This window comes from Bactrocera oleae, chromosome 3 (genome assembly GCF_042242935.1).
Source record: "Bactrocera oleae isolate idBacOlea1 chromosome 3, idBacOlea1, whole genome shotgun sequence".
Taxonomy (NCBI): Eukaryota; Metazoa; Arthropoda; class Insecta; order Diptera; family Tephritidae; genus Bactrocera; species Bactrocera oleae.
In genome coordinates, this window is record NC_091537.1 from 23,414,389 (window position 1) to 23,426,458 (window position 12,070).

General features: G+C 35.1%; 3 protein-coding genes across 12 annotated transcripts in view; 2 read left to right on the forward strand and 1 right to left on the reverse strand.

The window, feature by feature from the left end:
• The first annotated feature begins 288 nt into the window (after positions 1-288).
• Positions 289-4,789, forward strand: Mtp (microsomal triacylglycerol transfer protein). Its single transcript, XM_036366653.2, has 7 exons — positions 289-523; positions 1,658-2,191; positions 2,252-2,544; positions 2,604-3,698; positions 3,768-4,132; positions 4,196-4,363; positions 4,428-4,789. The coding sequence occupies exons 1-7, from the start codon at positions 460-462 to the stop codon at positions 4,570-4,572; spliced, it is 2,664 nt and encodes an 887-aa protein (XP_036222546.2). The 5' UTR covers positions 289-459; the 3' UTR covers positions 4,573-4,789.
• A 1,485-nt stretch (positions 4,790-6,274) lies between these two features.
• Positions 6,275-8,981, reverse strand: Zw10 (Zeste-white 10). Its single transcript, XM_070106258.1, has 5 exons — positions 8,133-8,981; positions 7,401-8,024; positions 7,008-7,335; positions 6,669-6,931; positions 6,275-6,611 (listed from the first exon to the last, which is right to left on the reverse strand). Exons 1-5 carry the CDS (start codon positions 8,829-8,831, stop codon positions 6,399-6,401), a joined length of 2,127 nt encoding a protein of 708 aa, XP_069962359.1. The 5' UTR covers positions 8,832-8,981; the 3' UTR covers positions 6,275-6,398.
• Positions 8,982-9,766: 785 nt separating this feature from the next.
• The window catches only part of sky (GTPase-activating protein skywalker), a 127,912-nt gene continuing 125,608 nt past the window's right edge, over positions 9,767-12,070 (forward strand). For 4 of the 10 annotated variants that reach the window (XM_070106262.1, XM_070106270.1, XM_070106268.1 and 1 more), the window contains exons 1-2: positions 9,767-10,181; positions 11,425-11,634. The gene's annotated coding sequence lies outside the window, so the exon portion shown is untranslated. The remainder of the gene's footprint in view (positions 10,182-11,424; positions 11,635-12,070) is intronic. The other 6 variants (XM_070106263.1, XM_070106264.1, XM_070106265.1 and 3 more) reach the window with 5 other exon arrangements.

Here is a 12,070-nt window from a genome sequence, read left to right on the forward strand (position 1 = left end):
AGGTATTTGTATATATAAACACTTACATATATTGCTTTATATTTAATAATTAGTGCCCACTGTAATAAATTACAAATAAGTTGAGTAACATTGAGTTGTATTGTAGATAGTATCAGAGAGCGTATATATATATAAATATATACGTTCTCTGATGAAAGTTGTCAGTTAATTCTATAAGTGAACGTCTGGCAGCATATATTTCTAACACGGCGCTGCTTCTGTCAATGCCAACGTCGCTGCAGCTAGATGAAACTGACAACGCAGAACAACAACAATTGTTGTATGTTCTTTGGATTTGTTTTCTATCACCCTCAAAGCTTTAAGAAAGACTTATTCGAGCGGATGTGCAGTGATTTCTTAGATCTTTTAGTGAACGCATAGGCCAACATAAAATTTTATTTGTTTAGCAATATATTTGAAAAGAAAACTAAATATAATTTATTTAAATTTTTGATAAATATGTGTAGTAAACAAATGTGGAACCGGCGAATCCCGGTACTTGTGTTGTTATTCTGCATACTGGGTGAGTAGTACTCAAGAGTAAAGCGAATCTACAGGTTAGAACAAAGGCAGATGTAAAGGGAAGGTTAATTGAACAAACTAATACTATTTTACTTAGCTTATTAATGATTCCAAACACAACGCAATAATTGTGTTGTTTTTAGACATACTTGTAGGTATGTACATATGTATGTATATTTTATAATAGTAGATCAATGACCTATTCAAAAACGGAAATCCAATCTTAATTGGAAAAAAGCTGATGGATTTTGGATTAAAAAAATATGTGTTTCCTCCCTAAATATGTAGGCAATCAATAATTAATTAATTAATGTGTATGCCATCATGTAAGTACAACTGTATATATGGGCAAATGTATCTTCATTCAACAAAACTGATAACCTTTGCCTCAAATCACTACTGTGTTAGAGAAATTATGTATTTGTCTTCATAAAAGCATGTATGCGGCACAGATAAGAATATACAAAAGTCGCTGACAATGCACACTGTCAGCTTGGAATGACGTGTCTTTAAATTGAAAAATCGTTAATTTCTGGTGCACCCATAGCTATAATACCCTTCACGATTGCATTTTTTAATGGTTAAAAGCTTATAAAAGGATCTTGGTTTTGATCTTGATCGTTGAGTTTGTTTGCCAGCGATATGATATAGTGGTCAGATCTGGAATATTTTTTTTTTAAATTGCCGCATTCCTTTGGAGAATAATCCTTGCCAAATTAAAATAAAAAAGTTTCTCATATCAGAACTTAACTTTGAGCGATCAGTTTCTATGGCAGCTATATGCTACAGTGGTCCGATATCGGCGCTTCCAACAAATGAACAGCTTCTTAGGGAGAAAAGAACGTCTGCAAAATTTCAGAACAATAACTGTATAACAAGAACAAATGATGGACAAATAAAAGGACAGGGCTAAATCGACACAGCCCGTCACGCTGATCATTTATATATGCATTATATAGGACGACTTTTCCTTATGGGTGTTACTAAACTTGATATATATTGTCTATGAATTTTGTAAAATAATTCACAAATTAACTAAAGTTTTCATAAATCAAAACTAAACTACAAACTTAGGGTAAACTAACTAAATAAATTTTCAACATAAGTATAATATAATAAAAATTATTTTTTCCAGTTCCTACGACATTTTCAAAAACTGCCTTTCTCATTCCACCAAAAAGCCAACACTTCTTTGAGCTCACCAATGTCGTATCTATGCACGACTTGAGCCGTATGAGCGCCGAGGAAGCCAGTTACATATTTCGGGCACAGTTAAAAGTTAACTCAGTATGGAACACAGAGCGGGATCAATTGCTAGAAGTTTTTATTACATATTCGAAAGTCAGTGCACCCGCCAAAGCGCGCAAATCAAGTAAAAATGCAGAGATAACAAAAATACCTGATCGACCCTTCTATGTCAGCCTTGTTGCCGGCAAGCCCCATAAGGTCATAGCACACACATCGCGAGATCAATCGCTTCTGAATTTAGAGCGTGGATTTGCTTCGCTGTTACTATTGCAATACCAAAATGGTCCCGTCACGGAGGTGGATGTATCGGGAAAATGCAACGCCTTTTATGCCGTCAAATCATCTACAAATATTGAAAAGATCAAAACAGATTGCTCACATTGGGATTTAAAAGTCAATTACAGAGCTGAAAAATCATTGGGTAAGAAAATTATAAATACACTGATAATTAGTTTTTAATAATTTTCTTTTATGATTCCAGGTATAACACAAGTGTCACAAGAAATTGTTGAATATGAACTGAGTGCTGAGGGTGCACTCATGCAAGCTATATCCTCGGAAAAGCATCGCATTGGCCTGGCTGCGAAACCAGATGTGGGCAGCGAAGTGAGCGCTAAGTTTAGTTTAACTCATCTTGTCGAGAGCGCAGACGTAGTTAAGCAACTGGAGTTTGATAAGCTTGATGATGCGGTTCAAAGTTTGCTGGAGTGGTATCGTGTTTTTGATATTGAGGCAGATGTAGACGGTGCAATCAGTGAAATTAAGGACACCACTGTTAGTTTGCTCAAACAAATTAGTGAATTTAGTTCATTTTATATTTTCTCATTTTACAGCTTAAAAATGAAATCGCAAAATTTGTTGCTGATTTTACGAGCGAAAATGTGGGCAAACAGTCTCTAGCGCGTGCCATTGCTGAATTGCTGCCAGTAGCGCGCATCACAAAGCAAACCGAATTCGTTGAGATCTTAAAATCCCACAAAGAATCTGCCCAGCCAACGATTGATCTGCTAGCAGCCGTTCAAACAATTGATGCTCACAATGCTATAACGGAAATATACAATTTTAATGGCGATGATGATGTTGAGCTTTTGGAGCAATATCTCCAATCTCTCGCTGTTGGCACACATCCAGAACGTGCGATTATCGAAGATCTCTTCACGCGCTTGCAAACTACCAACGAAAATGAAAAAATTACAAATGCAAAACTGCAAGACTCTGTAATACAAACGATCGCCGCGCTTACGCGTCAATCTGGTTTTGACCCCAACGATACGCTACTACAAAAAATCCGTCACTATCTACTGGATAACCTTAGTGAAAAATGTACGGAAATCGACTGTAAAGTTTTATATATACGTGCGTTGCAAAACTTGCAAGATGTGAGCACATTACAAACGCTTTTCGACAGCGCTTTGAATGGTGCACCAGCGGAATCTGTTGCTGCATTACAAGCATTGAAAAGCTTCTCGATTGTCAACTTTAACGAAAAGCAACGCAGCAGTCTAGCGGAAATCTTTTACCAAACCAAACGTAAATTCGATACATCAGCACGTGTCATCGCTTTAGAAATACTGCTTGCGCTCAAGCCCACCAAGGAGCAGTTGTGTGAGCTACTCCTTTACTTGAATTCTAACGATCAATATTTTGAGGTTAAAACATTCGTTATACAAAAATTGCGCATGTTAGCGGACAAGTGTCCACGCTTTCGGGCGCTTTTAAAATCCTGCTTAGCAGAACTGCCGGAAGTGAATAATTATCATGTAATCGGCCAGAAAGGTCTTACAACTGTGTTGAGCCGACAAATCTCCCAAACGCCGGCGTTTAACGAAACACTATTGAGTACACAGGAAATTTCTCAGGGTGTATTAAAGCGTGGCACTGTTGAGCTGCTCCTGGGTGCAGGCAAAGACGAATTTAGCAGTTTTAAGGCAAGTCATTTAACGTCATAATATGAAATTTTACCAAAATATTCAAGAAGTATTCCTTTACCTATGCAGATCGGTATTTACACCAGTGGTCTAACATCCTTCATTGGGGATGCTGAAGACGTATCCGAAGATGAGGCTGACGAAAGTCCTGCCACCGCTGGTATGGAATTAGCTGTGCAGGGTATACTTCTACGCCCGCTCGTTTTCTTCTCCGGCCAAGGTGAATTGATGGGTCATGTGTGGAGTGGTACGGCCTCGGAACCCACACCAGCTTACCAAGCAACCATATTAGCAGAGGATCACGAGCATTACGTCATTCTTGCATCGGGTGTGACGGTTTACATGCGGGTGGTGGGCACACGTTCGATCGATCTAAATGGGAAGGTAGAGTTCAGTTTGTGGAATCGCAATGCCAACACGGAAATCAAACAGAAGTAAATTCAGAGCTTGAGTTCAATCATAAATTGATTTCTAAATATACAATTTGTTAATTACAGCACGGGCACAGCTGTAGTTGGCAGCATGGTAGCAGGTTTTACTTATGCAAAAGTGGAAAATAAGTTTACATTGACTAGTGAACCGCATATAAGTCTGCAGGCTGATATTGATTTCTATTCAGGCGTTAAATTGTGTATGAGATTGGAACGACCGGACATGATATTGAAGTGAGTACCAAATTTTCAAGATAATATTATTTAGTTATATTTGTAAACAATTGCTTACTTTCAGCTTGTCGTATATAAAGTCTGTTTATTTGACACCGAACTCATACTGCAAACATATACGCACGAAATCCACACATAAGCTCGCTGGTCGCACTTTGGCTTTAAATCAAAAGAATAATGAGATGTGCAATATAATATTCAGTGATTAAGTTATTAATATCAATTGTGGGGTTAAACATATCAGTATACTCAATACTCAAAGCTCTCTTCCTTATATTGTGAATCTCGTATAATACTACAAATGTAAATCAATAATTGCCTTAATTATACTCACAAAAGTGATTAATTTGTAGGAATTTCTTTTTGTATATGATTAAAACTGTGCAGCATTTATAGAGACAATAAATATATTTTTACAATCAAAAATCATCGTTTTTTCTATCGAATCAAGTTTTTGACCTCTTACTTGCAGCAGAAGGCGTTCGGTTCGATCCCCTGTTCTAGCAGATATTTTTCAAACAAATTTTTCGAATAACGGCAGTTACTCTACAGCAAACAAAAAACTGTAATTTGATACAGGAGATCGCAATGTGGGAAGCACCAGCGGGCGGAAAATTTTTAAAAATGGGCATGGTTTCGCCGCTAATAGGTTTAATGTCCACATCTCATTACTTCAACCAAATTTGTTCAGATCAAATCATCTTAGCATCTTCTTTGACTGTGTGAAAATGGAAATGAAATCGGATTGTAAACACGCCCATACCCCTTACAACGGTTATGTTGAAGTCTAAAAGTGCGGTAACTCACTAAATAAATACGTCAGAAATATTAAATTTTACAAGTAAAATGGTAGAGCAAGTCTTCTTTATAAAAAAAAACGACAAAAGGCAACGTCCACCCTCAGGTGAAATCCTATAATTCAGGAAGTACTGAACCCATTTCTACAAAATTTGGTGCATAACATTATAGTGACATAGCTATCTTACAGTGTGAAAATGGGCGAAACCGGAATACAATACAAACACGCCTACTTTCCACATACCAACATTTTAAATTCTACCTATTTCCTTAATGTGTACAAATCAAACACCAATAAAGTTATCGGAAGAAAACTTTATACAAAAAGTTACCTTCAGATATGACATCTAACGTCTCAAAATCGGACTAGAACTTATGCAGCCCCCAAATACAGAATATGTGGACCTGAGTGCCTATTGCTGATTATTTATCGAAAATAGCGGTTGACTTTATACCATATAGGTATATCGGTCAATATGTGAGTTATCTTAATGAAACTCAGGGAGCATCTCTTTTTGGTAACTATTAGTCTTTATGTCATAAATTAAAAAAATATCGGTTCAATACTTTTTCTAGCCCCGCTACACCTAATATAAATGTTTTCGAAATGTTTCGTGATTTCCATCCTTTTGGCTATTCATCTGCTTTAAAGCATTTATATCGGTCAATATGTATGTGTTTTTTTAATGAGTTAAAATTATGTGTTTTATCGCTGAATATGACTTAAATTGGTTAAGACTTTGGTCTAAGCCTCATATCTCAATATGCTGATTTCCCCATTCTCTGGTTGATGTTTTTCTCATATACACACCATATATTAAATTAAGCTCCTTTGGTTGAGATGTTTAATAACATATATCTCATTTTAATATAAATAGTTCGAAAAAGCAAAACATAGTAATTAAACTAAGTGATTCTATGATTAATAATATAAGTTAATAAAATACCAAATATGATTGTAATCTATTCACGGTTTTGTCGATTAATTAATGTTAAATTTGTATCCAAAAAATTTTAATAAAATGTTTTGCGAGACCTGAAAGTATTTTCTCGCTTTTGATCTTTGCAACCGAACTTAATCTTCCTTACTTGTTTATAACTAATTTTATGCAATTATGTATGTATGTATAGCAACTACATGTAGTTTATTTCAAATATTGTATACCCAACGTTATATTGAAACAAATATTATACCATATTTTACCATTGTGTATAGAGGGGGAATGTTCAAAACAGTTCAAACAATTTTAGTTAAGGCCTTAGCGCGTCGATCTGTGTTTTGGAAAAGTGCACGTATGATATGTTTAATTTCTTCAGCTTTGTAATTGACGGTTAATATGCCTGCACCTTCACACCACTGCTCGGTGATTTCTTGCAACGATGCGTTGAGTATCATTTTCAATTGTTCAAGTTTCATCCACGACTTAATATGTATGACTTCATGTTTAGACTGTAAGAATAAGTGGTTTAAGTAGATATAAAAACAAACTTCACTTTAACGCTTTACCTTAAATAATGTTGGCACTTTCTCCAATATGACACCGATCAATTCACTCAACTCGTTTGCAACTGTCGCGGATATGTCCTCCATTGCAAGTATACGCCGTATGATTTCATTACAAAAATCATGTAAAATATCGCAAAATGTCTTATTGTACATGGCGTCTGGCAGCACGTTCAGCCAAACATTTTTCAACAAATCTAATTGCCGCAAGCATTGGCGCAACAATTTCAGCGGTGCTGTGCCAACTGTGTGGGCATCTGAAATATCTGAAAAAAATTACATGCGTAAAAAAATTATAAAGGAAATATTGCAAAAAGGATATAAATTTATATGGGTATTTACCGAATTCCTTAAGAATGCTCATTATAATTTTTTGCTGGTAGCTGATTTGCAAATTCAGGTATTTACAACCAGTCATCTGTAGTGTCTTCACCAACGCCGGATACGTGGGTATGCCTTTGTCCGAATTTGTAGTAACCCAATGTGCCAGAAATTGACAATTATTGTAAAACAAAGCCGACTGCTGTGGTATGCTGTTCATCAACTTTCCGTGTATATTGGGTACTTCGCTCAAATATGCATTAAGTATAACACCGATTACATTAATTAGACTCTCATCCTTTGTTTCATGCGATTGGCGTAGTATACGTTCCATTAGCTTAATAAGTTCCTGCAGCGTATATAAATGTGTTAAAAAATAATTGTTTAAACTTAAATTAGTATTACTAAACGTACCAGTGTGCTTTTCGATACCATGCAACAGGGAAAAAGAAATGGATTCTTCGATACATCATCTGCAGAATTCTTCTCAGCAATCAAAGCCATATCTTGCAAATCTTTACGCATTATATCAATTGCACTTTTCAATAGATTATTATTAAATTCTTCGCGAAAATATGCTTCGAATTTTTCAGTAAAATCACTTAAAGTGTGATCAGTTTCGGCATTAATTAAAAACACATCCGCTAAAAAGTGTTCAAATTGTATGACGTCCTCAACAAGCGTAGACTCTTCATATTCATTCATATTTTTCGGTATAGCATACTTTAGGCATTCATCCACAAGCAAATTCAGTAAGCGTTGCTTTATGTGTTCACCAATAATGGAGAATACTTGCTGATCATTCGATACTGAAACGTTTATATTGCTCAAACAAGTCAAAACCAACTTGATATTCTCGAATACTTTATTGTAAGAGGGTCGCAAACTTTTACTCATTTCTTTGAGTGAATAGGAAAGTTTTAGTTGTACATAATCTGGGCTCTCCTCACAATATTCTAGTAAAACGGGCTTCAAAATAATTGGCACAAAACAGTTTTCCAGTAAAAAGTCGCACATTTTGATTGGATTATAACGAGCCTGAAATAAAAAGTTTAAAGTTAAATTGTGCAAGTATTTGGTACAAACGCTATATGTTATTATACTTGTATATGCTGCATAACCAATCTAATGTAATATAACACATACCTGAAATAGTGCCATTACTGTGTCTTGTAACTGATTTACATCTGTTGATACTTGCAACGTAACACATTTTGAATGTGAAAATTGTTTTTCGTTGAATTGCACAAGTTCTTCGAATCTCTGTTGCAGATTTTGTTCCAATATTTTTGTCTGCATTAGATATTTTACATTTATGGTGTCGTAGCAATTGCATTTTTGTAATACACGATCTACATCACTGCCACTATCACAGGATATTAGACTTTTCAATTTTCCCAAATGGTCGAGCACAACCAAATACTCTTTATGCGAATTCGCCTCTTTAATGCATTGAAAAAGATCATCCACTTTGAGTATGCGATAGGAAACGCGTAAACCTAATGACATTTCACGAAACTCATCAATACAGGCAGCCAGTTCCGTATTGGCTTGACGTAGGGATTCGCTTGCCTCACTGCTACCTGTCTGCAGTAAATATTCAGACTCGCGCACTAATTGTTCACCTTCATGGAGGAACGCGTCAACAGTCGTTTGATTGGGCATGAAGTCCACATAGTTGTCGTCGATATTTTTGCGTACGCTCTCCTGGAAGCGTTTAATTTGCGTAAATATTTGTGAAACTGTGCTCTTGGTGACTTCAGAATCACCGCCGCTGCTATCTTTTAATATTTTTATTATATTTTCGCCATATTGCGGCGACTCCGTATTTAGTTGAAGCGTCATAATAAAAGCCCACTATTATTTATTTATTTTAGATATTGATCTTGCATGCCAAATGTTAGAAAATTCAAAATTCTGGCAGATGAAATTTATATTTTGACATTTTTCGTGGTGAATACAATATTACAATTTTACCCAACACACAAAGATGATACAAATAATTATTACCATATATTTTTGGTGTCGACTGTGACAGCTGTGACGTCATAAAAACCAGCAAATTAAGAGCAAAACAATCAAAACAAAAAATTTGTAGAATTTTAGTAAAGATTACTGTTATTTAAAATTGTAAGGGAAAAATAAATTGATGTTCAGAAATGAAGGGAGTAGTGTATAGCTTGTAATAGTGATCATTTAAATACATCGTTAAAAAATAGTTTAATAATATGATATTTTTTAATATTATTGATTTAAAAAGTTAATTTTGCATTCGCTTTTAAGTTACCTCTTTTCATTTTAAAATATTCCTATGAAGTCAACGTTAGTTCGCAGTCCCAATCTTGTCCTTATGTTTGTAAACTTTTGACAACTTATAATTTTCAATTCTGATATATTAACAAAAAATAAAAGAACCGGCACAACACGGATATAATTGAAGTGAAAACAAATTTATCGTTTTAGAAAAGTTATTATTTAAATACGAATCAAATATTTTCCTGAAACATTTGCCAACACTTTTTACCAAAACCGAGCTGATATTCCTTGGCCGGATAAAAACCCGGCTCCGTTCCCGTAACTTAAGCGACTGCCAAAAACACGTTCTCTGGTGTTGATGTGTTGCTGTGTTGTGCATAATTTTGCCTGAAAAGTATTAACAAGCCCACTATACAACCCTGTAGTACCGTAACAACGAAATCGAAACCAAAAGAGAAGTAATAAAACCGATAGGTGAATTTGTATCGGATATCGACAACTGCCCGCTTACAACAATTTCTCATCAGTATCTTATTTTCCCTGTTTGAGTGAGTAACAAAATTTTCGCAAGGAAAATTTCGCCGTCGAACGTGACATTTAATCGATGTAGGCATTAAAATATATTTCAATCGCATTGAATAGTGCATTAAAAAATTCGAACGTAAAATTTTACCCTAAAAAGGAATAATCGTAGAAATTAAAAATAAAAAAATCGTGGTAGACATTTCGCGTACAAAAATCTTGTAAGTGCTTTCGTCTGAATGCACATTGCATTGCAAGTAATCACGGGTAACATATTTTAATTATATTAAAACACAATAGTGAAGAAAATCGATTTTTCGTGTGTGATCAAAGAAAATTGGGCCACCTAAATACAATACGGTTCAGTTCAGTTCAAATCACTTCGGCATTTATAAAGTGGGAGAGAAGCTGAAACAAGTAAGCATTGCCGTTATAAGTGCTATTCGACTGTGTATAAAAACAGCAATTAATGATGTGAATTGGATTAACCTCCAAAAGCGCAAGTGCATTTACATTATGCTCATTATGTTGGTTGCTCTCATATATGCTAGGAACATATCAGGATAATATAATTAGAAAAGTGTGTTTGAGAAGGAGGCGGGCGTAAAACACGAAGTTGGTCAAGCTGATGTTGTTTTTCCATTAATCGTCTGCTAATTGGAATAAAGGTGGTGTGTTTTAGTCGAAGTCTCAGCTGATGAGTCGACGCTATTGCGCAAGGTAGTGCTGCGCAACTACACGCTGCTGGAATGTAACAGCTGTGTAAATAAAGAATTTCTACATACGCCTAGACAGGAATTAACATTTTTTGCTAATTTTACTTGTTATAAAAGTTATAATGGCTTTTATAATAATAAGGGTAAATGAAACCCAATAATACGCCGGCTCATATTTTACTTATTTACACTACGTTTGTCCGTATGGAGTTGTAATCTAGTGTGCCCACGTGAATAATGGTGTTGATTTTATAGGTTTACGTTAAATGAAGAATCGATATCTCAAAAACTGAGGGTCTAGTTCGCGTATATACAAGAGTCAGACGGACAGACCGACGGACATGGCTGATTCGACTCAGCTCGACACGCTGATCATGTTACAAACCTCGTGACAAACTTAATAAACTTAGTCCACATTATAATTAACAATATTCTTTTATATTAATGAGTTTGGAATATTTTGTATTTCATAAGAGTGCTGCATATTGTTGTATTTGATAATCGTAGAATATCAGTACTACTATATATCACAAATTTTGACCAACAAAATCGGTTTGAAGTCAGGCGGAAAGTTAAAATGGATGGAAATCATCGCGTAAATTGTGGTTAGGGAACCATTTGTTCGTACATTTATCGACACATTCGACACGAAGTCTGTTAGAATAACGAAAATCTTTAAAAGCTGGGTTTATTCATAGATCAATTTAACACATTTTCGGCAGTAAATGATAATACAAAAAGTGTTGAACGTTAACTTAATGTCAAGGAACACCAAGGATACCAAGTTTCATCAAGATATCTCAGTTTTTACTCAAGTTACAGCTTACACGGACGAACGGACAGACAGACAGCCAATTGGAATTAAAGTCAGGTCGTCATCCTGATCAATTATATAGATATATATGTATGTATATATAACTCACATCTATTTCGATTACATTTAGGTGTTACAAACAACCGCAAACGTTAAAAAACGTGAATTAACAAACATATATAATTAGAGAGAAGAGAAATAAATAAATTACGAAAGCTTACGAAACTGCTTAAAACAAAGAATAGAAGTTGTGTTTTTACGTAGAGCTCTTTAAGAAGCAAACTAAACAAACGCTAAAAATAAATTATATTATAGGAATGATCAACTGTATACACTGAAGGTAAGCTCATTGGATTAATTGTTATTATAAATATATTTTAGTGGATCTCTGTTTTTGAAAAAAGCGAAAGACTCGTAAGATAATGCTAGAATTACCAAATCATTTAACACACCTCTCTCTATGATCCCACCTCGTCGAAACAGCACGTTTTCTGAGACTACCGTAAGATGCCTACGATGACAACCACCCTATCGGGGATTAGATAACCGCTACAACAGCTACTAAAATTACCGCCGAATATCGCGTTACACATATACTTGTAGCGAAGATTTTCGTGAAATTAGTAAGCGCAATGTCGATAAGAGTAAATGTGTTTACTCTCCGACTTCACGTTATCACAAAAATTTGTCAAGTACATATGTATGTATTTCTAACCAAAAACACTTTTTAAGTATTGTAATATTATGCCGACTAATTTATCTCACTCATAAGCAGT

Bases quoted from the DNA above. Each gene is read 5' to 3' on its own strand.
- Zw10 (XM_070106258.1), bottom strand. From the start codon at position 8,831: ATGACGCTTCAACTAAATACGGAGTCGCCGCAATATGGCGAAAATATA. The intron at 8,025-8,132 runs GTATGTGTTATA...TTTTTATTTCAG, and splicing joins CAGTAATGGCACTATTTCAG to GCTCGTTATAATCCAATCAA. The intron at 6,612-6,668 runs GTAAAGCGTTAA...TTATTCTTACAG, and splicing joins AAGTGCCAACATTATTTAAG to TCTAAACATGAAGTCATACA.
- Mtp (XM_036366653.2), top strand. From the start codon at position 460: ATGTGTAGTAAACAAATGTGGAACCGGCGAATCCCGGTACTTGTGTTG. The intron at 3,699-3,767 runs GCAAGTCATTTA...TTACCTATGCAG, and splicing joins ACGAATTTAGCAGTTTTAAG to ATCGGTATTTACACCAGTGG. The intron at 4,133-4,195 runs GTAAATTCAGAG...TGTTAATTACAG, and splicing joins AACACGGAAATCAAACAGAA to CACGGGCACAGCTGTAGTTG.